The following is a 27821-nucleotide window of genomic DNA, read 5'->3' on the forward strand; positions in this document are numbered from 1 at the left end:
TAATCATACATAATTATATATCAAAATATACAATATATAATCACTTAAAATTACAATAAAATAAAAATAAAAATCTATCTGAATTAAAGAACCTTAAACAACTACAGAGTATACGCTTATTAATTATCTTACTGAATGTATGCATTTAATTTGTCTTCAATGTGTGGGAAGATTTTATAGAATTATTTTATACTGCCTTTTTCTATGATCAAATGTCAATAGCAGTTTTGCAATGGAAATGTAACCCCCGCGAATTTTATTTAAAATGTAGCCCTTTTTTCTCGTCATGCTACCTCTAAATCTTTGTAATTTTTTCTTTTAAATATCTCTTTTGACAAAAGTACTTCATAACATATTTCATTGAAAACGAAATCCCTCAAGTATAAAACTTTAACTTATTTTCTAGAAATGTTGGCGGCAAAGTGCTGCTCCAAATGGACAAAATCCTAGTTACTTATTAGTGAAATCCATTTTTTTATCATAATAAAAAAATAAAAATTACTCAAAAAATTAAAATTTATATTCAAATTATAAAAATAAATCTTTTTATTAATTTCTATGATATCATATTTACATAACATTATTTTTTCTCATTCTCCAACAAAATTGAAATACTTAACTCCTTAATCCTTAATCTTCTTAAATCTTGATTGGAGAGTCTGTTTGTGTATATCCAATAATTTTATATAGTTTAGAAATAATAATAAAAAATAATTTAATTATATATTTTTTTCTTTAATTTTCCGAAACATTTTTTTAAAACAAAATAGTATGAGTTTTAAAGCAGATACCACCTTTGGTGCAAAAATATTGATTTTAATGATAATATGTCATTTGAGAGTATGAAATAGTTTTAAAGATGAATCATGATTTTCTTTAGATCATAAAATATATTTTCTTCTTACAAAATCTAACGAAGATTACTCCTTTCTCCTACAAACTTTTAAAATATCTTTTAAATACAAAAGTATAATAAAAGACTTAATGTCAAAAGAGAGAATAGTTGAATAAAAATTTCATATTTCATATATTATATTAATTGAATTTCAATTTACTTCTTTATATTTTTAAAGTGATTAAAAAAGCAATGTGACAAATTTTAACGGCGCGTATAACTAACAAAATCACGCACTCTTCTCTCTTCACACCGACACAAACATCTAAAAGACAACATTTTTCCTGAAATGTTGGGACGAATCCATGTCTCCATTCCTGCCAAAACCACTCAATTTTTTCCCTCAAAACCTCACCCAGGTTTTGTAAGAATAACTCTTCTTCATTTTTGCATCTCCATCACTAATAAACTTACTACTTTCTTTCCTGCTTCAGTGTCTCAACTTCGAGCCTCTGTCACCACCAAAACAACCAGAAAAAGCTTGCAGCTTCATCACGTTCCCGAAATTGAAACGGAAAATCATCAGAAAGTAAGACTTTCAGTTTCATTGTCCTTTGGGCTTTTCTGACCCCCGGAATTTCAATTTTCAATCAGAAATTTTGAATCTTTTAATTGGTCCCATTTATGAAAACGCTTTCACTTGTGATGCATCTTGAAGAGTAAGTCTCATTCCGATGACATGTGATGGGATTTTACCCACATGCAGGGGATCCCTGGATTTTCACTTGCACGCGCAAGATCAAATGAATTGGTTCAGAGTGGTGAGTTTTTCTTGCGTCTGGGCTGCGTCCTTGGTTCAGGAAGCTTACATTTTGCAGTTCATGTATGTAGGTGAAGCCCCTGCCAACTGGGAAAAGGTTCTTCAAGGAATTCGCCAAATGAGGAGTTCTCCAGATGAACATGAACCAGTTGCACACGAGGAAACTGCTGATAATACTGTTCTTCCTAAGGTCTAGCATTGTATCTTGCTAAGAATTGGTCTAAAGATAAGATCAATTCTATTGGATGCAAACCTTATCTTTCGAGTAAAACTTAAAGTCAACAAGAAACAGTATTTTATTTTTGTGTTTTAGAAATGGATTGCTTATTGCCTGGGCAAAGAAAATACAGTGTCTGTATGTATGCGCTTGATTTGTTGAACAGTTATGCTATGTTTATAATTGCAATGATGGATAGAATGAGATTAAAGTGAATAAACTTATCATGACTTTGTTTTGATATTGTATGATGAAAAATCAAGGGAATGGTAAAGAGATTAGTGAAAAGTGGGGGAAAGAAGGATATAGGTATTCCATCATATAATTTGGGTCAACCATTAACCATTAAATGCATTGCTTATTCGCATCGAACTGATCTATAACCTATTTTCTGTCTCCTATTAGAATTACTCATTAGTACAAGTTTTGAATCCTGAATTGGTTGGATTGCCAGAGACTTTGTATTAACTACTGTGATTGTTGGAGCATTATTTTCTTCTAATTTCAGCATACTGTTTGAAGCATGATGTCACTGACAAATTTACCCTTACGCAATTTCTGATGATTACAACTAGGAAAGAAGATTTGCTGTCCTTGCATCTTCCCTTTTATCAAGCCAAACTAAGGGGCATGTTTCTCGTGGTAAGCATTCATGCCTTCCAGAGTCTCTTTTTGTTGTTAGCTTGCAGTATACTAAGACTTATTCTGAGGACAAAGATATACTAATATTGTTTTTTTGTTAGGAATCTAAATGTGAGTTCTAGAAATTGAATAGAAATAAGAAAGTTGATCATCATATAAAAAAGAAGACTCACAAATATATTCTTTTAAGGTTTTTATATGTGATTAATCATGTTAGTCACCTGCCTTCTTAATGTGATTAATCATGTTAATCAAGTTGCTTATTTAAACTGCTTTAAATTTTTAACAAAAGTGTACTTTTAAGAATAGGAGCGAGTCAATGTCTTCATGAAAATGGCCTGCTTACCGCAGAAGCAATGAACAAAGCTGATGAAGAAACCATCAAAAAGTTGATTTACCCTGTATGTCCTTCGCCAAAGTATCTATGGTAGCTTCAGGAAACCAAATTCTCATCCATTATTTCCATAATACCCATTCTTATACTCTATAGTGTTCTTTTCCAAGGTTGGATTTTATACAAGAAAAGCCAGTTACTTGAAGAAGGTTGCTAACATTTGCCTCATGAAGTATGATGGAGACATACCTAGCTCAATTGAGGAACTACTCTTGCTGCCAGGAGTAGGTCCTAAGATTGCTCATCTGGTACGTACAAAATGCTTTTCTATTTTAAACAGCATTTTCCTTTAATTTTTTGTTAAAATAATCACTGGTTCTTGCACATAACATAAGTCTTAGTCCTTATAAAGAACTAAAACTTACGTTTTCTTTTCATAGTATGACTGATTCGTAAATGAGTGTCACCTACAGTAACAAAAAATGATTATTTATACTTTTTTAAGCTCATTCTATTAGTGATAATAGTGTGGCTTTTTTTCCTCTTTAAATTCACTTTGTTAGTGGCAGTACAGGTTATGATTCGTGGATGGAACAATGTCCAAGGGATATGTGTAGATACTCACGTCCACCGCATTTGCAATCGTCTTGGGTGGGTTTCGAGATCAGGCTCAAAACAGGTTCATACTAGTTTGCTGGCATCACATATTTTGCTTCTTCTCTGATTTTCTGAAATTGACATTCATATTGAAAAATTTATACTTACTATGATACTTTTTTCGCTGGTCTTACAAAATCTTAATTAGTTTGTTTCTTATTCCAAACTTGGACGCCTGAGTGTTATGCCAACTGTCTAGTATTATTGGACTTTGCTGCAAGGTTTCATTGTCTCCCAGCATCTAGCCATCTAGTTTCTGACACAGAGAATTCCTAAGATGTGCCGGTCAAGTAAACATTTGCAAAGAATTCCTAAAATTTCAAGGCTTACATATCTTATGTATGTTAGAACAAGGGAATGTCACTGATATTTATCACACCATATCACTTGTTTACCATGATATCTGAAAGTTGCTGCAATTATGAGTCTGTTCAGCAAATAAAAATTGCTTGCTTCTATGGTCACAATTTGGAAGTTATTAATCCTCTTCTATTTGCTAGAAAACTTTGACACCAGAAGAAACCAGACAAAGGCTGCAACTATGGCTTCCGAAGGAAGAATGGGTTCCAATAAATCCTCTTTTGGTATGCTAAGCTCATTTCTTTTGGCTGATAAAACAAAAAGGTCATTTCTTTTTACTGTATATCATTATCAACAGATGCCCAGAATGGTTACTTTGGTTGCCACACTATTCTGTTTTTACTGCATCATAAAAATGCATGTTGGAGCTTGTTTATCCTTCTATTTTTATATTACAACATTCTCTGACTTGAATACAAACAGGTAGGATTTGGACGATCAATTTGTACTCCTCTACGACCTCACTGTGGAGAGTGTAGTGTGAGTAGCTTCTGTCCATCAGCATACAAGGAGGCTTCAAGCTTTTCATCCAAGTCCAAAAAATTTACATTGAACAAGAAGCCTTGATCTAGTCTACTGGAGCTGATAAACTTTTTGAGGTTCATTTGGAAGGATTTGACTCCTTTGAAAAGGAGAAAGAAAAACATGTAATTTCAGTGTTAATAAGAACATCAAATACTCACCTTCTAACACATGCATGTACATGTAATACCAAGAATTAATAAGATATGATCGACGTTTGTAAGCTGAAATATTGCTTTAAAGGTTTAAACTGATGATCTTCTGATTATAAGATAATATAATAACACTATCATGTGAAGACTGCAAAATCTTCATTTTAAAAATAATACTTATTACATCTCACATAACTTTATTCATGCACTTGATTTATTAGATGATTTTTTTGAGATTAACTTAGACGAGGATGGAGACATTGTTTCGTAAACTGTAATCATAATTCCCATTATAAGTAGGCTATAAAAAGACAGTCTTTCCTGTATCTTATAACTAATTTTACTTCACATTTCTCCATCACCTTTACCAAACACCACCCAAATATATTTATGCTGTTTAGACCCAAATCTAATTATAATTAATAACCTTTTTATGGGTATGTTGTAAAAAAAAAGGGTAAAGTACCAATTTACAACTAAAAGAAAAAGTAATCTAGAGTCTTATATATTATAAATATAATAGCGAATGGGCATTTGGTCTAGTGGTATGATTCTCGCTTAGGGTGCGAGAGGTCCCGAGTTCAATTCTCGGAATGCCCCCTTTTTATGAAACTCTACCTTGAACCTTAATTTATGTTTGGTTTTTGTTTCAGGTTTTCAATATTTCTTTTTATTACTACATTAATTCTTAATTTTTTAAAATTTAATTTTAGAGTTATTTTTCTCAACTAAGTTTTTACCGTAAGAGTCTATATTTTTACAGAGAATAGAACTTAATATATAGTATTTTCTAATATGTATTTCAATTTAATATATGTAATAGAACTTATGCAAGTAATAGAAAAGACTTAAAATAAAATTTTTAATTTATTAAATACTGAATTTAATAAACAAGCGTCAGATTTTTCAATCTATTAACAACCTCCATACAAAACTGAAGACTTAAAGGTCATCAACCTTCAATCTTGTAAGAATGGATATGGTGAAGGAAAATATTGAAATCTATTTTCCACACAAACAAACTTACCTTAATGATGCATGTCTCTTGTCCCTGTAATCATCACGATGATTTCAAAAGCTTTTTTAATTAAAAAAAAGGTATTCTTAATATTTAGAAATACTCACTTCATGTTTCATTTATAGTTATCGTTTATTATAATGTTTAGAAATACTCACTTCATGTTTCATTTATAGTTTTTATGTCTTGTAATAATTAAAATCTCCGTTCTGTGTTGTCATGATGGAGTTTTATTCACTAAAAAAACGAATAAAAGAAGAAAAATAATAAAACAAATGAAATAAGATGAAACATCTGCAATAGTGACTGCATAATAGGGGGGAAAAGTAAAGTAAAAAAAAATGCTATAAATGATATTACTATTTGTAATATGTTGTAGAACGTAAGATTTATACCGATTCATAATTTTAGAATTGGGCAATACAAATATAAGGTACAAATTAAAAATATAATGTCCATTCAATACATTTTTATAGTACGGTTTTTTATGGCAAGAGGTTTAAGAAGTAGAATTTAAATTGAATGCACTAAAAGTATAAAGATGTTTTACATTATTCTAAAATTCCAAATTATTATATATGATAAGACGAGTATATTAAATTTTAAGATAACTAGTTTAGAAATTATTTATCATTTTATTTTCCTTTTCTAAAAATTACCACTTTTCTCACCAACATTTATCTAGTTAATTCAACTTGTTCACACCACATTTAAATATTATATAAAAAAATTTCAACAAAAATATCTTCATTAAGATTTCAAATGAAGAAAAAAATTACAATAATGCATTTCATCTACATGTTATATATCTTAAGACTTTTTTCTACACATCCATATCCTAATTAAAAAAATTGTTAATTTTAATTTTTAAAGAGTCAACGTATTTATTAAATTTATACATAGATAAGCTAGGGATGATTTATGGATCCAATTTGAACCCAATCATGCCCCCCAAATAAAAAGAATTAAATTTCTTATTTTGCAGAGACTAAACTATATTTGCTTTTCAATCCATACACTCAATGACAGTAATGACATGACAAAAATAAATAAATCTGCACCAAAAGAAACAACATGGCAACATCGCAAAAAATCAGGCATAACTTCAATGAGCTTTGGTACACACGACATAGTTGTCCTAAAAAAACTTTGGTACTAGGCCGAAAGAGGAAGCCTACTCTTGCGCCAAATCCAATAGTTGGTTCTAATTGGATCAACGTGTTCTAGGATAGAACAAATATTTCGTGCTATATTTAAATTTTGATTTTCCCCTCTCCCGTCACCTTCTAAACCGTGTTTATCCATATCTACTGCATTTACAGCCTCAATGGCATTTCTCATGTCTTCATTTGGTTGATAGCCATAGCATATGAGATCCAAAACAGTGCCAAGAGCAAACATGTAGTTGCTTTTGGTTCTTAAAATCTTTAAACACACAGAAGAAACTTGAGGATCATTTACCCATGATGTGATTTCACCTTTATAAAGTCCTCGTAAATATCTCCACGAGCTTTCATTTTCAGGCTGGGATACAATGGCTTCAATGGTATAAAGCACTTCAGACTCTCTCATAGCTTTTAGCCCCCCCAAGAAAGGAGACCTTGTTATGACAAAATATCTCTGCAAAACTTATTAAATGTTAATTTTCTAAATTAAGAAAAAAAAGAAGAAAACTTTTTAAAAGTAAAATACATTTGTCATGAACATTAATAACTTTACCCCTGAGCATATCATATTACTCAAGGATTTTACTTACTAGTTAATTAATTAGGTAGGGTAAGAAGACAACAAGGTGTCAAGCACAATATGTGGCACATCTTTCCCCTTTAACAATTCTTATAGCAGAACTTAGTTGATTCACACCCATATATTCAATTTGAGACCTCATTCTTGTTTCTCACGAAGTTAAATCATACTCTTTCTTCTAAGGAAACCACATCATATGTAACTCTTTCTTCTTACGAAGCTACATCTTACATGCAAATCTTTATTCAGATAAAACCACGTATTTATTGTAACATGTGTCATTAGTTATTCAAATAAAGAAGATTTTCACTTTCAATAACTCTATTAATCAACACTAAATTTTCTTCAATTAACAGTAAATATAACAATATGTTTTTGAATCATCACTAATACCTTTTTACTAATTAGAATAGTTCAGAGATTTAGAAATTTAAAAAAAAAACCATGTTTATTAGATATTATCATTGAAATAACATTTATCCATTAATTTAATTTCTTCCATTTCTATAATATGCCTGTGTATTGCGCTGAATTCTTACTGGCTAAATTATATTGAAGATATTGAACCTCAAATCAATTTACGATTAGAGACCTTTAGTTCGTAAAGAGCCTATAAGAGAATAACGACTCTCATAAGCTAAAATTAAAGTTGATACGGAACTTCAACAAAATACAAGGAAAATAGTTACTTCTCAATTGTAATTATTGGAAATGTAAGATTAAGGGTGGGGGACGTGTGAGAGAAGGCGTCTCACATCAATTAGTTAGGCAACAATCAAGCAAATCCATGATGAGTATTTATGATGTCCTGTATAGACTAAACATAACAGGTAACATAGTTGCATACCTGATTCCAAGCAGAATTATTAAAAATGTCTTCTTCAAGAAGTTCTGAGCAATAATTAAGCTCATCTTCCCATCCTCCAAGTGCTTGAAGAACCCACTGTTCACGCAACAAAAGAAGGGTTTCAATAATTAAACTACGCCTCAGATAGAGATACAAATACTAAAATTGAGAGCATTTAGATTTGTGGTGACAATATGACAAACAAACCTGTCTATGCGACCATGCATGATAATGTTTGGCGTCATTTGAGAATATCTTTTTGGTGAACTCAAGCTCAACCTTTCTAGCTTCAGGTCCTAACTTCTCAGCAACCCATCGTCTATGATGCCTACAAAACATCTGGCATGAAGATCAATATGATGGTGTGTGTACAAAAGTTGTATTTATAAGCACTTCAATTCACGACGATTTACATAAGAAACGACTGTCAAATACCAAACATAGCATACAGAAGAATCATGGTAAAAATGCTTTTGTGCAACTGAAAAGGCTTGTCATCATGACAAAGAAGAATTTCAAAGCACCAGCTTCAGAGACACCACAGTTCATAAATTTTCACATTGTAAACCCTTTTTTTAAATAAACTTCTTTATAAGCATTTTGTTCCTTTATAAGCATTTGATAGAAAAGAAAATATGAAGGTAAAAATGAATTGTGCTACTCGTGTGAACTACAATCAACTTATACCCCTAACTTTAATAACATTCTTATTTACCTTAACTTATCCAAAAACTATAGTGCTTATAGAGTGAGCCAAAATCAACCTATGCCTAAGTTGATTTTAGCAAGTTCTACCTCTTATTTTCTTCTCATTCATAAAGAAGTGTATTAAAACAAAGTCTACGACCAAATTTACTTAAATGAAAAGACAAATATATATTTATTTGATTCCTAACTAATAACAAAATCCTTATAAGGTTCGCGAGAAGTCAAACAACCAAGAGCAGAGCAGAGCATCTCACCACATCTGATAATTTTTGGAATTTCCAGCGGCCATACGCTCCACAAACTCCAGTTCACTGCACAAGTCAACTTTTAGCGACTCAAGTAACAACCGCCGGAAATGCCACACCTGCAAAACAAACCACATACAACTCACTTCAATCGAAAAAAGATAATAACATTAACTTCAAATATTATAATACCACACATATTGGTGAGGAGTGAGTAATGAAGATTTATAGCAGAAAAAAATTGAAGCGCGATTTGAATTGATTTAGGTTGTAATATCGAGAGAGGGGTAGCTAGATAGTCATACAGTGTAATTGCCGGAGTTGAACTGGATAACTTCCGCGGTGAGAGCTAGGGCGCGAGGGGAGCGTTCATCAGCGTGGTAAACGGCGCGAAAGTAGTCCATGACTTCGGTGAAGTCTTGCGTGTACTGGATCGGAACGACGGGGTTGGGGCCGTCGTTTTGCGGAAGAGGAGTAACATCTGACCACTCCGGTCTCTCCCTCAGCGGCACGCGTGTTTGCTCCTCCTCTTCGCCTTCAGATTCCATCCTTCGATAACCTTCTTCACTTCGCTTTACTCTTTCCCACGCCCTCTCTATTTAGACTGGGGTCTTAACTTTTGCTTTAAGCCTTGGGCTTATGGGCTTGCTTTTGTAGGCCCAATAGAGTTTCTCTACGATGAAAAGCCTGTGTGACGTTTCATGTGAATGTGATTCCTTTCTTTTACCTTTGACAAAAGTGAGGGTTGCTTCACTTTTGATATTTTCTTAAATTTATTTAATCTTAACTATTATAAATTAGTTAATTGGTTCTTATTAAAAGAATTAGAAGAAATAGTATTTAATATTTTCAACACATCCTTCAATTTCCACACACACTTTTTTACTTACTATGTTCAGCCAATAGATATGACTCATTTATATGATTCTATTTTATTATTAAAAGTATATGATACATTGATACAATATATACAATGTGTTTCAAATACTGCTCAATTTTGAAAATAATATATATATATATATATATATGTGTGTGTGTTATGTCTGTAAAATTCGCACCTTCTCACTCAGCCATGCAACACAGTACTACTACTTTTTCAATACTCTACCGTTTGTTTGATTTACAATTCCAATATCTTAATTTCTTTTCCATCGATATAAGTGTGCAAAATAATTTGGAGTAAATCTTCACATTAATTCTCGAGATTGTAGAATCATATATTAATCTCTAAAATTGCAAATCACTTAACAGATTTCTTTTTTACTTTATTTTCTGCTATCAATTTACATTTACAAAGACTAATGAATGTCACCTTGTAAAATCAAAGATCTACAGCTTTTAAATACCAAGGACTAAAATGTTCAACCCAAGCAATCTCGAGGATTAATGTGCGATTTACTCAATTAAATGAAACAGTATCACGGTAAACATAAACTGATAATTCAAATTCAGACCGCCATTATTGTTAAGCTATAAGAAAAATGAAGAAATTATAGATTTAATAAACAAAAGAATGCCTGTGATTCATATTATAAAAATGCATGGTGTCATTAGAATTTTTTTATCGTATGTCTACCAACGTAGTATCTGATTTCCAAATTCTCGTTTACTTGTGAAAGAACTTCCAGATATCCCTATCAGCCAAATCCTTGACTAAATGTGCTCCAAAAACGCCCTCCTCGTCTAGGAGACTCCTTAGTTGCCGCACTCCATTACTGAATCCAACATAGTGCCTCTTGGTTGGAGCTATATATACCACACCATATGGCGGCCTCAAGCACTGATATAAAAAGGAAAATACAAAAGATGAATTAAAGTTACGCGGTTACAATTTGGAACTCGATTAAATATTAATAAATGAGTAAAAATAGAGGAGAAACTTCGAAAATCAGGACAGAAACATAGTTACAGCTGCATAATAAATATGCTACTGCCCAAGGCTAAAAATAAATCAACAAATGAGGGTGGAAGACACAACCCAAATCCAATCACATGATGATCAGCCAATTGTGTAATAAACATATGCCACATGTGTGATGTTTACCAGAACAACAGAATAAGCAAAGCACTTACAAGATTTTCAGTAAGTATAGACAACCAAGCATAGGAAAACAAACCTTCTTAATAAGTGCATACAGCTTCTTCAAAGAGGTAACGGAGTATGGAATCTCTGTCATTAAGATAACATCATATCCACCCTCTCCTTGATCCGCCTCACTGCCTCTTTCCCATGCTCGACTTCCTGAGAGCTTCCTAGACCGTCTTGAGTAAGATTCCTGACCAATGATGCTACCATCTTGGCTGCTACACCCTTCCATAAAATCTTCCTCAGAAAAACTCAAACTCATTCCAGGCATAACTTCATATCCATCACTTTTCACAATGGACAGCACGGTTGGTAATTCTTCCCAGTCCCCAGCATAAAAGTTAACCGATGGTGCCAGAGTCTGTCTTGAAGGGGTAAGAGGAGATTCAGGCTGTCGACTCTGCCTGTCACGGGCTTGCTTGAGATTAGCAAGGACATTTGGTATGGTTGTGCATCTTACAGTTTCTGCACTCTGATCTTGAAAATGCACCACAGAAGCTCCCTGTTAAACAAAGAACCAAATATAGGACAATCCGTGTTATTTGCAAAGCTTGAGTGTATTTCTTTAAATATGCTGGTAAAAAGTTAACTCGATGCTATTTATTCTCCCCAAAAACACTACAAGTTTCTCGTATTGCTATTTACCTGAGTGTCTGACACTAATATTACCCTGAAAAAAAATGAAACTTTTGGCAATCACGCCACGAAGACAGTGTAATTCGAGCAATCAAATGACAAAAAACCACTGCCTACACAATTTAGATTTCAATCCATGTCTATCAATTGTATAAACAGCTTGCCAAACAGACTTTGCTTTAGGAAAACGTCTACCTAATGCATTCTTTCCAGCTTATACATAATAGACAAGTGACAAATGAACCAGCAAAAAAGATTAAGTGATACCCAACCGTAGACTGCATACCTTCAAGCAAGCAAAAATTCCAGGCAGTCCATAGTTGCAACTGAGCTGCAAAATACATGAAAGCAAAGAGATTTGTAAATTATGAATAATCAATAATACCTTCAGTCCTTTATATAAGAAATAAATTATAGTGCTTTAACACGATGACTTGGTTTTTATACCAAGGACCAAGGGGAAGAGAACAAACATGATTGAAAAAATAGGGATCAAGGAAGAAGAAAGGAATGGAATTTCATTGATGTAGCTGACATTTTGAGCATTTGAAAAGTGAGGAAAGGACCAATGAAGTGCAAGAACTGAATAAGATCAAGTTAAAAGTAGTATGCAATAGAATGTTCATTAACAAGATACCTCAAGTACTCTTTTTCCTCTAAAAGTCAGTTGCCCGTCACGAATCTCATGCTTAAGAACACTAACAAGATCAATGGAACTAGTCCAGGATTTCAGATAACCTACAAAGTCAAATGAGTAAATTTGATAAGATCAGTCCTTCATATTCGTGAGACAACAAATTACATGTATATAGCAAAGGCATAACTGTGAAAAGGCATTTTTCTCAACACGAATCTTGTCATTATTTTTTTTCTGATTTAATATGGATTAGGGGCTAGGTTAAATTTGTTAGGATGATAATAAGCTCACCTTAAAGATTTGTCACCTTCCTTTCATGCCAAATAATATTTTGGTTTAAGAAGTATTATAACATAATAATGATGTATGCTGTGTTAATTCTCAAGTATCTTACTTTTATGGATTTATGAAATTGGAAGAAAGTGCTTCTTCGAAAGAAAACATCAATCATGTATCCAATGCATACAAGTCTGAAACATCAATTGCATACCGTCAGGTTTCAAGGATATTGCCTCCGAGCCACTGAACCCAACAATATCAGCAACACTAACTAAACCCTGTCAGAGGTTTAAGAGAGTATCAGCGCTTAGCTATAAAACTGACTGATACAAAAAAATATCATTAAGCTTGCTGAGTAGAAGATTCATACAAGGAAATTTCAGAAAAATAAATGAGACAGTTTTCGAGAAAAAAGAAAAATATTAGGTGCTATTAAAAAATATTGAAAACCCATCGTGTAAAACACTTGAAAAGCACACAATAAACCATGGAAATATAACCAAATGATCTTATTTCAATATGACTTAGCAGACAAATTTAGTCAGCGAAGCATAACCTTTATGAAACCAATGCCTCTCATACGTCAATGTCAAGACATAAAACTTGCATCCATGTCTTGATATTTAACACAGAAAAGACAACAACAAAAAATCTAAAACCTTTTTCTTAGCACCAATCTGCCATAAAGAATTGTACACTCAGGAGTCAAGCCATCCTTCACAAAACAAATACTATAATACGAACCACAATAAGATGTACCTTAAAATGATCCATATTCTCCCCATTATCCTTGTCAGTGTGAACTGCCTGCAACGCACGACAAATCTAAAACAGCGTCACACTTTTTACCTACAACATTTTCAGGGAGTTGAGTGGTGATGATAGGATAGCTGATTGTAGAAACAGGAATTGTACCTTGGAAGGGAGAATCTCCACGGCCGGTGACGGGAGCTGAATATCTTTGTCAGGAACGGAAGATATGCTGAGACTTCCACGATCATGAGGCACAAGGCCAGGTAAGCACTGAGCAAGTAAAGCCGGTGCACGCATTGCAGCTGATATTATAAGCAATCGCCTGCAATAAATGTTAAGTAAGCCACTCTAACATATTCAAAATTTAAATATAATACATAAAAACAAAAGCAATAATAGCCAGTAGCCAGTAACATTCAGCGCGCTTTACTGCGACGGAATCGTGCAATCAAAAAGCAGGAAGCAAGAAACAAAGTTTGAGGTAGTCAATTACATACAAGGATAGAGAGAGACAAAAGCTTTTTCTGTCTCCGAGCTAAAAAGAGGGGAAAATCCACCGGTGGCTAAAAGGAAAAGACAGTAGCAGTTATCAAATCAGCACGGAGCTTCAAATCGAAAGTGCCACGACTAGTAAGAAAAGAAACTTAAGAATTCAAGCGATGCAAATTCAAATAGCGAAATTAAACAACGCGTGAGTAACAGAAACTGGAAGTGGAATCGAGAAGGCGGAATGATTGACGATCAGCAACATAAACCATTGATTAACAGTAATAATAAAATGAATTGTGGAAAAACGAGAATTGAAGGAGAATCGCGCGAGAGAGGAGAGTACCTGAAGAGAGAATAGGTCAATGGCAGTGTGAAAGACGAAAGCGGAGTTGGATTTGGTGAGAAACGAAAAAGAGCCAAAAGTTCAAAGCTGTGATTTCTAAAGCAGAAAGAAGAGCAGAAACAGGAAACAGAGAAGGTTCGACGTTAGAGGCCTGCACAGCACGAATTTCCCAAAATGCCCTTTCTATGTATGTATGTGTGTGTTTTGGTTGGACGATTACGGAGTGGGGCCAGATCATATCACACGCTTGTCTCTAGACTACGCCTTTTTCACTTTTCTTCTTTTTCGTAATTAAGTAATATTAACCTCAATAGTTTTTTCGCATTAATAATACGTTTCATTCCATAAAAGTGAGATATAAATCAAATTAAAAATATGTAATTTTTCTACTATTTTAGAAAACAAATTGGAAGTGGGAAAATGACTCTTTCATTTCTTTCGTAATTTCCCATTAAGTTATTAATCTCATTTTTTAATCTCTAATTCATTTTTAATCCTTGTTTAACGTAATAATACAAATTGCTATTTTGAAGTTGTTGCTTCTGAGATTCGTTGATTATCTTCTTTTTCAATAAAATATCCAATTTTTTTACTTTTGAAATTTAGGTAAGATCTGCGTAAGGATCTTTGGGGCACTAACCACATGATAATCATATATAAAATAAATAAATAAACTTTGTTATCTACTGTTTTGGTATAGAGCACGGCTAATAAGGGCTCAATTGACTGTTCACATTGTGATGAATTCAATTAATTGGAGACTTTGACGAATCCGTAACTATTTAAAAACTAATGCATGGAACATGTATATTTTCATAGAAATTATATACTGTCAAACATTTAGATATTATATTTATATGTGAAATAGGATTAAAATGTTATCTACTTAAAAAATATTGTGACTAGCATTTTGTCCTATCAAAAAATATTTATGTTGATAAAATATATCACATAGTAAACATGCTACCAAAGACTCTAATTTTCTCTAATTTTTATTTATTTTTTAATTCAAATACGACCATTCAAGTTTTTGGATCAAAGAATTATGATTTCTCCATTCATTCAATTTTATTTATTTTTATTTATTTTTTATTTTTTATTTTTTCATTTAACATCAAATGTTACAAATTTTAGGATATAGTTTGATAAAAATGCATTATTACCAGGTCAAAAAATTCTATTTAATTTTGTATACGAAAACCTTTTCAGGATAATAAGTAAGGTTTTGTAGAATTTATAACCTTTATTATTATATAAAATTATTAAAATCATTAATTATGGATTACATTTAAAAAAGTAATAATTAAACGGAATTTTTAAGATATATAATACAAAAATTGTTTTTAAATAAAAAAAATTAGTTAAATCTAAATAAATAAAAATAGAGGACTATAAATATGACATAATATTTGAAATATATTTTTAACTTAAATAACTAAACATATCCTTTTATATTTATCAATTGCTTGTTTTTAGTTAATTTTACCAAATAATGTTAATTCAATTGAAAAGCTAACTTATAAGCCTCCAACTCTTATATTAGCTATATTCTGAGCAAACTTTTAAATTACTTCCACCAAATACATACATGTTTGTTGTTATATTTAACATTTTTTTTATGCAAGTTGTTAGTTAACTTAATGAGTTTATTTTATGAAACATATATCATGTTCCTCAGATGGTTTGGTATTTCTTCACCTTAGTTTGTTTGTACCAACCATCTATAAAAGAATAAACATTAAAAACTTAATTATTTATCTTTAAACACTATATACAACCATCATTATTAGTTAGCATAAGTAGTAGGGACTTATGTCTCATAATTGAGTAACACAATTTGATGTTAGTTATTACTACTAATAATAATTAAAAAAAAAACTATATTGACATCCGACAATATATATTTATACATATAATTTTATAATTTGTAAGCAGTATTCTTATAAAGAAGTTGTACAGGTGTCATATGAATATCGGTTTAATTTGTTCTTAAAAAAGAATTTGAAAGATTTAGAAAGATGAAGATGTTAAATTGGGTCGATTTAAAAAATAAAAAGTTAATGAATATTTTATTTTTGAGAAAGAAATGGAAAGACAAAATAAAAGGAGGAGTTGTTGAGTGTTATTATTGTTGTGTTTGCATTTATTTACCTGCCGAATCCATTCAATTATTAAAAGGTGGTTTTTTAATTTTTGTGGCACATGACAGTGAGTTGACCATTAATATAGAAAAGAAGCTCGTGGGGGAGGCGTAGGAACGTTCGTTTCCACCTCATTCTCCCTCTCAGCATGAACAGTTCTAGAAAGGTGCAGCAATGGATCAAAATTAACCTGGGAGGTAAAATTAAAAATGGTGATGACAGTATCAGATACAAATGTCTCACTGTCTCGTGATGTGATAGATACCAAACAAAAACAAAATGAAGAAACTGTGAAAATAAGCATAAACATAAGCATAGTCAAAAGTTTAGCCAATAACCTAACTATTTCTGCTGGAACATGATGTGACCTATATGTACAACCGTGCCTAATTACCTGTTCTATTCAATTAGGATAATACATATTTGATTAAGACACAGAAAAACATTAGATCATATAAACAGGTAAGTGGGTTAACAGCCTAAGTAAGTATTCTGATACGAGGATTTACTGTAGTAAGTTGCAGTTGTTCTTCACAAGGTTAGGAATTATTGGAGATATTACACGCGTAGCATAAAAGCATCATTGAATTCAGAATCAAACCCCTCATGTCCATCGAATTCCTTGAGCCCCACCAATGTCTCAATGGTACTCAAATTCTCCTTTCCCACCAAAAGAAAGTCCTTTGCTGATTCGAATTCCTCATACTCTAGTGGTACTATCTTTGCTGAACTTTTAAGCCACATGCTTAACCTTGAAGTTTCACAGTTCACTCTGCATGGAGCCTCATCGCCTTTTTGTTTATTACATTCCTTTATCTTTGAAGTGGTTGGTGTAGAGTTCAATGCCAACCTTCTCCTCGGGGAGGTACAAAATGAGCTCCAGGGTTCCTCAGAATTCCATGCGAGTTTCCCTTCCAATGGCCAAAACAGTGGTTCATCAGCATCTACTCCTGCGGTTTCTAGTAGATTCTCCACTGAAATGCTATCTTCTGAGTTGCCAAAGTTTACTGCTGGGAAAAAAATACCGGTAGAGACTGAAGAAGGAACTGTAATGTCCCAACTAGTTGAATCTGAGAGCCACTCAGAGTCTTCATCTTCAAGAATGAGTAAGGAATCCAAGTAACTTGCTTTGTCCAAATCTGAAACATCATAGTAAGAATCGCACTTGGAGCTAAGAGGAGTTGAATTCTCAGATGAACATCCGCAATATGAATTATAATCTAAGAGCCGGTCGGAGTTTTCATCTTCAAGAATGAGTAAAGAGTTCAAGTGGCATTCTTTGTCCAAATCTGAAATATCAGAAACAGCATCAAACTCGTAGCTAAGAGGAGTTGAAGGGTTCTCAGATGAGCATTCAAAAGATATCGAATATGAGAGCCACTTGGACTCTTCACCTTCAAGATTGAGTAGCGAATGCATGTAACTTGCTTTGTCCAAATCTGAAATCTCAGAGAAAGCGTCACTCCTGTAGCTAAGAGGTGTTGAAAGGTTCTCAGATGAACATGCATGAGGCTTTGAATCTGAGAGCCACTCAGAGTCGTCATCTTCAAGACTTAGTAAGGAATGCAAGTAACCTGCTTTGTCCAAATGTGAAATTTCGCTCTTGTATCTAAGAGGAGTTGAAGGGTTCTCAGATGAATATTCAAAAGACTTTGAATTGGAGAACCACTCGAAGTCTTCATCTTCAGAATTGAGTAAAGAATGTATGTAACTTTCTCTGTCCAAATCTGAAATCTCAGAGAAAGCATTACTCTTGTTGGTGAGAGGAGTTGAAAGGTTTTCTGATGAACATGCATACGGCTTTGACTCTGAGAGCCACTCAGAGTCATCATGTTCAAAAATGAGTGCGGAAGGCAAGTACCTTGCTTTGTCCAAATCGGAAATCTCTGAAGCTAAATCAATCTTGCAGTTAAAAGGAGTTGAAGGATTCTCGGATGAACATTCAGAGTCTTCATTTACTAGATTAAGTAAAGAATGCATGTAAACAGCTTTGTCTAAATCTGAAATATCAGAAGCAACATCAAACTTGTAGCTGAAAGGAGTTGAAGGGTTATCAGATAAACATCCAAAAGACTTGGAATCTGAGAGCCACTCGGCGTCTTCATCTTCAAGACTAAGTAAAGAATGCAAGTAACTTGCTTTGTCAAAATCTGAAATCGAATAGTGTGAATCACTGTTGTAGCCAAGAGGAGTTGAAGGCTCATCTGATGAACGTCCAAAAGACTTAGAATCTGAGAGCCATTCAGAATCTTCATCATCAAGACTGAGTAAAGAACGAAAGTAACTTCCTTGCTCAAAGTCTGAAATCTCAGAAGCAACATCAAACTTGTAGCTAAGAGGCGTTGAAGGTTCCTCTGATGAACGTCCAAAAGACTTCGAATCTGAGAGCCATTCAGAATCTTCATCATCAAGACTGAGTAAAGAATGAAAGAAACTTCCTTGCTCAAAGTCCGAAATCTCATAGTAAGCGTCACACTTATAGCTAAGAGGAGTTGAAGGCTCCCCAGATGAACTTCCACAAGGCATTAAATCAGAGAGCCACTCACATTCATCATCTTCAAGGCTGAGTAAAGAATTCATGTAACATGCTTTGTCCAAAACTGAAATCTCGTAGTAAGCATCAGTGCATAGCTCAGTATAGCTGTGTGAAATTTTACGAGAACACCCTGAACTAGTAAGCGTATCACTTGCAGCAGTTGCATCATTCTTTATGCTTGCATTTGAGACAATACTGTCAGATGAAGAAACTTTCTCTGCATGTCTTTCTCTACAACTGCCAACAGTATTGACACTTTTGCACGGGAGAAAATAAGAGCTTGCCACCAAGAACAACCAAAAAGTTAACACATTGGTAAAAAGAAAAACTGAATTAGCAGGATAAAATTTGTCTTCAACTGATAGCGAAGGCCACTTTTTGCTGTTGTCTGATGATACTCGCAGGTTTCTAAGATTACAAAAGTGACCTGTCATTTTATGCACAGGTGCCATGCAGAAACCAGCCCCATTTGCAGTCAAATTCATTCCAGTTTCTATCCTCATCAGGAATCAATGGCACACTGTTACATTGGTATAGCAAGAAAATTTGTGTTAAATATGTTAAAAAAACTGATCTCAGAGATAATTTAACTCTTGAATTTAAGGAGGTTCAACCTTGAAAACCTTTGAACAGATATAAATAGAATCTTAGAGAAAATATAAATAATAAAAACTGATAATAAAATATCATAAGACTTAAAATAAAATCTACTTAATCTATCTATATTTTATATCAATAAAATAAAATAATATTATTTTTAAATAAAAAAAATCAAAACTACCTATATATTTTATGTTTATCAAAATCAAACTAAAACTAAATACTGCTGTACAACTAAAACTAATAAATAAGATTTCAATAAATTTCTAAAATTTAAGTTTATCCTAATAAAATATATTCAGAGAGGATATAAAAAAAAGAGCAAAGAAAAAGAAACAGATCACTGCCCTCAGTCACTAAATGGAACTTCGTTACAATGAATGTTTGTTTGAATTCACATTTCATCGTCCAAATTCACATCAATACCAACTATGTTATTTAGTTTCACACAAAAACTTGATAAAAGTCTTACTTTGATTTAATTAAAACAAGTTTAGATGGGTTTTGTTGTGTTGATTAAACACATTATACCAAATTTTAGCATTAATTTGTTCCAGGATAAAAACATACAAATAAACCACTCTATTAAAAAGTTAATTAATTTAAGTAAAGTAAATTTAATTCAAAAATAAAATCTTCAACCCCAATGAAAAACAGATATCAAAATGGAAAACTTGAAAAAGAAAAAGAAATTTACAAAACACATTTTTGTACCAAGATGTAAGCAAGGGTTATATCATGTTTAGAATTTGCTTAAAAGGAACTAAAAGATGTCTTTTTCTTCCAAAGTAAAAATTTCTTTTTTTTTTTTTGTGTGTTCCTTAATATAATTTCTCAACTTTAATCCAAACGTAACTCATATAATGATCAAGCACAGTGTTGGTCGACATTCAACTGTTGTTAATATTTAAAATGAGAAACAAACAAAAAGAAAATATCAAATATGCTATAATGAATGAGAAAGAAAAATAGTAGCACATCATATCATCACAAAAAAAAAAATAAGGACTAAAACCTAAGAAGATTGGACAAAGCTCAAGCAGCAATAAGTATATATGATATTTGGCAAATATATCTTTATTTTTAAAGACCTTAAACATCAATTACTTTTCTCTTTAACCAATAATAAATGTTCATCTATCACTTCTCTAAAACATGGATCCAATCGTGTAAATTTCTGCAAATTGATGGTTTCAGAGACTATGGTAACGGCAATACGCAGAATCGAAAACGAAAGAGAAAACAACGTAGAAAGATAATACACAAGGAAGAAGATGAAGAATTGAAAAGAAAAAGGGTTTACCTGCGATGATTTTGAAAGCAGTTTAACGCAGTTCTGATCATAACCAAGAGATTTTTTGAGAAGAAGAGAAAAAGGAATTAGAATAATGTATTACGTTAAGAAGAGCAAATAACGCCACTAACGTGGTGATGTGTGTACTAAAAAGTCATAATTGTCGTTTAATATCAATTAATTCAATCTTAAGTAAAATCAATGTCAAAACAAACATGGTAGCTTCGCATTTCAATTCCCATAATAGCTAATATAATTAAAAACATCAATATAGCGTTTTCAGAAAGACACTATTATTGCGCAATTTATTATATTTTTAAATCTATATTAGTATTTAATGTTTTATGCTTGAAAAACTCATTACAATTTTTATATTTTTTTCTCTCTTAAAATTACCACTACAACTTCTTCTTGCGGAGACTTTTTTTTAATTGATGTATATATAAAACTGAATTAATTTTATAAAAAATGTTTTCGTTAAGTTTTAAAACATAACGTGTTGACAACGCATTTTCTCTCTTTTTATTTTCCGTGTTGTAATTATTAAATTAAGAGCATATATAGAAAAAAAAAGTAATGCTATATTAATTATAAATAAGTTATCTAATAATCTTATAAGAATAATAATTCAAAGAATCGTATATTTATTTAATTAATAAAAATACTAAAGTCATAATAAGGATGCAACACTTGTATTACTAATATAAAAGTTGTTACATTAATTAAATAAATTCATTATAAAAATAAAAAGTAATGTTAGATTTATATAACATAAAAACCTACACTATTAAGTATTATTTATTTTCATATCAATTATTTCCATAGTTCATTCATCTTTTGATCTATGCTTTTTTCATCCCTCAAAGATATATTCAGTAAAAGGATACTGAATACATTTCATGGTTTATTAAAAAAGAGAAACTTATTTAATGGTTATAAGAATTGAATAAAAGTATACCATGGAATAAATGTTTAATTCACGAGAAATATATATCTGTTAAATAAAATCATTTTACTAAAACCACATGCTCACATCTTAATATTTATGGTTTACTATTATTTAAAATAAACTATTATATGATATACTTTTCGAATTGTACTTTATATATATTAAAAATGTATTATCTTGAATTAATATTAATCAAATACATTCTAAATTGATTATAAAATTAGAAAGTATGATATAGTTAAAGAAAAATATATATATTAAGGTGGATTTTATATACAAAAATATAAATAAGTAAATTATTTTCCTTGTATAGTTATTGTAAAGGAGAAATATTATAAATATAACAATATTATATAAACTAATATATAAATATAATGATATTTTTCCATATATCTTCAAATTTTTGTTATTTGTATGACATTTAGTAGGATTGAAAAGTATTAAAATTGAAGAGTAAACACACCAGGCTTCAAAGGAATAGAAACTGGAAGAGAAAATCTTTGGAGTATCATCTGTGTTATTCTTGGGAGGTTACTGCATGCATACAAATAATATATAAGAAATTGATGAGATGTTAAAATAATATAGTGTAAAAAAGATACACATAGGTTATGAGTGAAATATGTTTTCATCTCTTAAAAATATTATAAAAAAATGTGTTTTGTTTTTAAACTAATTAATTATAAATTATTTAGTTTCTGCATTTTATGAAAATAATAAGGGTTAAATATGTTTTTAGTCCCTAAACTATTGGTCGTTTCTGGTTTTCGTCCTCTTTCAAAATAAGGTACGATTTGGTCCTCAATCTTTAAAAAACGTCCGTTTTAGTCGAAAAAAAACGACCAATAGTTTAGGGACTAAAAACATATTTAACCCAAATAATAAAGTGTTTTGTATATGACAAACGGAATTTAACTAAGGATTATAATATAATATTTATATGTTATGGGTTGTGAATAATATTTTATATAACCTTTTCTATAAAATATAGAAAAAAAATTATAATTTAGTTTAAAAATAAAACATAATTTTTTATAATAATTTAGAAAAAAAAACATATTTATCCATATATTATTCACACATGATTTAACAATGATCATAAAGTATTGAAATTACCAAGCATATTCGTAATATGTTTATTTGCTAAAGGACTTCGAACACAAATTCAATGTTGTTATCAATATAACAAGGCTTTCTATTCATACTAATTCACTATTAATTTGAAGAATTTTCTTTCATATTATTTTTGAAATATAAGGAATGCTTGGATATATTTTACTTTTCATAAACTTACAAACTCTAATAAATGAAAACAAAACAAGATGATGAAAAAATATATATTTAATAATTACACATATAAGAAATAAATAAACTAATTAAAAATATTCTGAAATAAATTAAAATCATTTTTAATATTTTCTGACTAAAACATACATTATAATATTTTAATCATATATTTAAAATTGTTAAAAAATATAATTAATAAACTTTGAATATTTCATATACTCTAACCAAGATATTAATTATGTTATCTTTAAATATTATATATAATTAAAATCGATAGTATTATTAAAAACTATATTTATTAAATTCAATGATATATATATATATATATATATATATATATATATATATATATATATATATGATAAAATTATTATTAAATAACTATATCTCTTCACCATTAGTTTTATTTTAGAATAAAAAATAACATAAATCACATTATTTCAAAATATTTGTTTGTTCAATCATTTTCAACACATAATTGAATGAGAAAGCCAAAAGATTGGACCAAGTCTATGCAAAAAAGTAAATTTATAATGTAAGTTTGATTAATAAGGTAGATAAAAAAACAATCGATTCGATTCAATTTGTAAATTTGTATTCATGAAAGAACAATCTAAGTGAAGAACAAACACACAAGGCTTACAATGAAAATATATAACTACTCATATAAACTCACAAGAGATGATAATTCCCAGTACAAAAAGAAATAAGATAAAAGCAAAAGCAACATATCAGTATACCAAAAAATTATTCTTTATTTTTTTAAGAGAATAATTAATATTTGAATTCACCATGGAAAAAAAATATTCACACCATAATAAAGAAGATGAAGAAATGAAAGTCAAGAATGGTTACCTGTGTTGTTTTGAGATGCAAGTGAAATTGTGTTGACCAAGAGATTTAATTAGAGAGAGGCAGAGAAAAAGGATTACAGAGAAGAAAATAAAAGCATAAACTAGGGCATGTCAGAGATACATAAGCAATAATAATAATAATAATAATTATTATTATTATTAATTAAATTTTAATATAAATTCAATTGATAAAAATGAAAAGTATAAACCTAATGCCATACAAGGTTTCGCGCCATATATTGAAATATTTATAAACAATATCAAGAAACTTTACTACCAATATTTTGAAGTTATAAAAGAAATTATTATTTCATTAAAAAAATATTTACTATAGTTAAATATTATTGTTTCGACCTTGAGTATATTAAAATGATATTATTATATTAAAGTATTGTTTGTTTTGAAATTTATAATTTTCTCGTGGTATTGTTAATGTATTTAAATTTTTTATATATTGAGTCTTAAATAATGTGAAATTATTAAATGTATCTAAATAGTTATAAGTTAATTTACTTAAAATTAATTTTACTTAATTTTAAATAAAAATATGTATAAATTCTTTGGAATGGACATGATGATACCGTAGATTTAATAAATATATTAGAGGTTGGAAGTTTTAATAGTATAATTAAAACTTGTAAACTCTTTACTTGAACATGTATCATTATTAGTTAATTTTAAACAATTTCTTCGACTAATTATTTCTAATAAATATATTAGTTCCAAATTCTTATTATACCGCGATAGAATCATATTCATTTACGTTTGATTCTTTGCCTCTTAATCCCAAAACAAATTAAATTAGTCCAAAAAATTAAATTGCACTAATATGGTCTTTATTTTTGTTTTATTTTGTGTTTTTAGTAAAATTGATATAAAAATTAGATAAAAGTAAGATGGCGTAAAGCATGACAATTTCTTATACTAATTATGTTTCATGCATATTATAGTGTAAGGCAGTAGATAGTAACAGAATATATTTAACATATTTTTGTCATATGTGAATAATTGATTCCAAATTCCTGGAAAAAAATTGTACTAGACATTCTTTGGGGAGGTTTTAGGTAGAAAGATAATTTAGAGTTTTATTAGAATTTAAAATGGAAAAACCATATACTTTATTTCCTAAATATAACGTTTTTAGAAAATATTGTTTTTTGGTAATGATACTGTCAAGCTTTTAAAAGAAAATATTTTAATGAGATATTTTATTGTAACTTTCCTAAAGTGAAAGAAAAAAATGTAGTGAAAAAACATATTATATTATTCTTATTAAATAATTTAATATGATAATTAATTAAATATTTTAGTAAAAATATCAAAATATTTAATTTCAGAAGATTTATATAAATATTTTTAGTAATATTTTTTATTAACTAAATATAATTTGGTCATTCATAAAAATCACAATTATCAAGATTTATGATTATTCTTATCTATGAAAAATTATTGTATTTGATACAAAAAGTTCTTTGTTGTATTTTTATAAATATATAAATAAATAAATTTTATCCTTATCTTGTACTATTATATATTTAATTAATAAATGTATCATATAATTAATTTTCATGATATTATTAAATATTTGACTTCTCAAAAAATATAATGACATTTTTTTTATAATATTATTAATGAGTGTATAAATTAAATTTAATATATATAATTATATGTAATTGTAATTAAATATAATTTATTAATTAAGTTTTAATTAAATATAATAGAGTATTTATTACATGTATAAATTTTCAGACAAATATATAAAAAATATATATTTTCTTGTTATGTTACTGTTGTATTTTGATTGTATTATTAGTCCTGTAAACATCATTGGAATTTTTTAATTCAAGATACAGTTATATCAATAATATGATTAAATATAGTGCTTTTATTAATTTTTGTAAATGCTTATATTAATATTGATAATATAGTATTTATTTATTAAATTAAAAAAATAGTGGTATGTTGTTTTAAGTTTGACTTCTTCGTAATTATCTTTAATTCTTAAGGAATAAAATCTTTGAATAATCAAGTTATTCTCTCATAAGGAAACAAATCTAGAGCATCATTATGTTTGGTAATAACACGAGCTTTCTAAGAAATTACAGATTTTGAAGTTGAATATTTTTTTTTTGCTGAAATTGTTGAAAGTTAAGCTTAATTGTATAATTAGAGTTTAAAAATTTAAGATTTGATCATTTTGAAGGATGTTAAATTGATAGAGATGTCGTTATATTTTTATATGTGCTGAAATTTGGAAAATATGATTGTTATTGATATTTGATTTGGAAATATAAAGATTGGTCTATAATGTGATTTTCATGTTCAATGATTATTATGAAAATGGAAAGTCATTTTGGATTAAAAAGTGATTTGGTTTGAATAAGAAATGAAAAAGGACGTATTTTGAATCAAATTTGTTGAGTTTTAATTTAAATTAAGTTTGTTTTGTATTTTTTTATACCTATTTATTTTGTTTAGGATGTTGCTTAAGGTACATGAAAATAGAAAATAATTAATTATGTGATAAAAATTTATTGGAAGAACAATGTAATATATTGTCTCTTTTCTATATGTTATTCCTTACTTCAACGATATTTTTTAGTGTTATAACATAGTTTAACCTTTGTAAATATTTTTTAGTGTTAATAACATAGTTTAACCTTTGTATTTCAAAGGGTAATTAATGTATTAAAATAGTTTGAATAAGTGGTGAGTATTATATTATTCTTGACAGAAAAATATGTAAATATGTAAATTATTAAAGTGATATGGTAAGATAAATCTGTAAAACCACTAGTTATCGAGGATGAATTGTTAAGTGAATATTAAGTTAAGTGATCCAATGATATATTCATATTTTATTGATAATTTAAGTCAACTTTTAAGTGTTTTATTACTCTTAAAGAAAGATGTCGGTCAAGCGAGTAAGTATTATTCAAGTGTCATTCTTCTGCTAATATTTTGCATTTTGTTTGACTTTATTATTTTAGTGCTGGTTGGTTGTTTAAAATGAATATTTAGTTATTTTAATGCTTATATTTAATTATGTAAGTTGGATATAACGAGTGAGTTAAAAATGTTAATGTAAAAGTCATATAGTCTAATGAATATATAATAAATGTATTAATGGATAGAGAATGGCTTTAAAAGGTATTATGGTATTTTAGTAATAACTATAGTAGTATCACATAGTTCAAATGATAAGCTATCTAAAAAGTAATAAAGAAAGAGTTGTTGATTTGATGATTTGATGTACAACATAAGTATTATAAGTTAGTTTAACCATACATGCGTAACATTAAAAAATAAAGCATAAAATCATATTTAGAATATTCACATGTAACAATATTACAATTCAGTTCTGAAAAGAAGAAATACAGTTATGACCGAACGACCTTACAAAAATACTTGAGAATTTAAACTTTACAAAACGATGATCTAGACCGAACGGTTTCAAGATTAAGCTTACACCGATCGATTATACAAAATAAGACCAATCCTAACGACCGAACGGTCCTATGGTTCCGCTTTCACTTCCACTTCTTCCAAAGCCTCTTCCAGCAACTCTTCTCCTTCTGCTCACATCCACAAGATGTTCATTGCAACAGGAAATAACGACCGAACGGACAATACAAACAAGACAAAAAATATAGGGTAATCTTATGTAATTTAATTAATTCAGTAAAACCTATACTTCACATAAATCTAACATAATTCAATATACAATCATGTAACATCCAATCATGCACTTCCAATCAAAATTATACGTCAAGCATGCAATGACCGACCACTTTACTCTGACTGTCCAGACTGTATGAATTCTGTGTAGCTACG

The 27821-nt window shown here is 29.9% G+C and overlaps 4 protein-coding genes and 1 non-coding gene across 15 annotated transcripts; 2 read left to right on the forward strand and 3 right to left on the reverse strand.

Annotated features, from left to right (window-relative positions):
• The first annotated feature begins 1125 nt into the window (after window positions 1-1125).
• On the forward strand, window positions 1126-4670 carry LOC108332384 (endonuclease III homolog 1, chloroplastic-like). Of its 5 annotated transcripts, none has more exons than XM_052871144.1 (10): window positions 1126-1254; window positions 1330-1424; window positions 1554-1656; window positions 1714-1845; window positions 2448-2514; window positions 2824-2915; window positions 3019-3156; window positions 3423-3527; window positions 4006-4089; window positions 4289-4668. In XM_052871144.1, exons 1-10 carry the CDS (start codon window positions 1201-1203, stop codon window positions 4430-4432), a joined length of 1014 nt encoding a protein of 337 aa, XP_052727104.1. In that variant the 5' UTR covers window positions 1126-1200; the 3' UTR covers window positions 4433-4668. The 5 variants fall into 5 exon arrangements, with proteins under 5 accessions (XP_052727104.1, XP_017423111.2, XP_052727105.1 ...); XM_017567622.2 differs by having other exon boundaries at window positions 1132-1254; window positions 1602-1656; window positions 1727-1845; window positions 4289-4664; XM_052871145.1 differs by having other exon boundaries at window positions 1144-1254; window positions 2866-2915; window positions 4289-4670.
• A 397-nt stretch (window positions 4671-5067) lies between these two features.
• On the forward strand, window positions 5068-5139 carry TRNAP-AGG (transfer RNA proline (anticodon AGG)). The gene has a single exon. It is a non-coding gene; the product is annotated as a tRNA-Pro (tRNA).
• A 1501-nt stretch (window positions 5140-6640) lies between these two features.
• Window positions 6641-9710, reverse strand: LOC108332340 (protein farnesyltransferase/geranylgeranyltransferase type-1 subunit alpha). Its single transcript, XM_017567557.2, has 5 exons — window positions 9409-9710; window positions 9113-9222; window positions 8358-8478; window positions 8151-8246; window positions 6641-7177 (listed from the first exon to the last, which is right to left on the reverse strand). The coding sequence occupies exons 1-5, from the start codon at window positions 9649-9651 to the stop codon at window positions 6713-6715; spliced, it is 1035 nt and encodes a 344-aa protein (XP_017423046.1). The 5' UTR covers window positions 9652-9710; the 3' UTR covers window positions 6641-6712.
• Window positions 9711-10600: 890 nt separating this feature from the next.
• Window positions 10601-14486, reverse strand: LOC108332320 (uncharacterized). Of its 7 annotated transcripts, none has more exons than XM_017567517.2 (9): window positions 14327-14484; window positions 13992-14057; window positions 13657-13796; window positions 13501-13566; window positions 12953-13019; window positions 12463-12563; window positions 12112-12156; window positions 11221-11691; window positions 10601-10883 (listed from the first exon to the last, which is right to left on the reverse strand). In XM_017567517.2, exons 3-9 carry the CDS (start codon window positions 13789-13791, stop codon window positions 10710-10712), a joined length of 1059 nt encoding a protein of 352 aa, XP_017423006.1. In that variant the 5' UTR covers window positions 13792-13796; window positions 13992-14057; window positions 14327-14484; the 3' UTR covers window positions 10601-10709. The 7 variants fall into 7 exon arrangements, with proteins under 7 accessions (XP_017423006.1, XP_017423002.1, XP_017423003.1 ...); XM_017567513.2 differs by having other exon boundaries at window positions 13657-13816; XM_017567514.2 differs by having other exon boundaries at window positions 13657-13816; window positions 13992-14121; window positions 14327-14471.
• A 2240-nt stretch (window positions 14487-16726) lies between these two features.
• Window positions 16727-20963, reverse strand: LOC128194782 (uncharacterized). Its single transcript, XM_052870883.1, has 2 exons — window positions 20907-20963; window positions 16727-19523 (listed from the first exon to the last, which is right to left on the reverse strand). Exon 2 carries the CDS (start codon window positions 19504-19506, stop codon window positions 17026-17028), a length of 2481 nt encoding a protein of 826 aa, XP_052726843.1. The 5' UTR covers window positions 19507-19523; window positions 20907-20963; the 3' UTR covers window positions 16727-17025.
• Between the last annotated feature and the right edge of the window lie 6858 nt (window positions 20964-27821).

This window comes from Vigna angularis, chromosome 11 (assembly GCF_016808095.1).
Source record: "Vigna angularis cultivar LongXiaoDou No.4 chromosome 11, ASM1680809v1, whole genome shotgun sequence".
Classification (NCBI taxonomy): domain Eukaryota; kingdom Viridiplantae; phylum Streptophyta; class Magnoliopsida; order Fabales; family Fabaceae; genus Vigna; species Vigna angularis.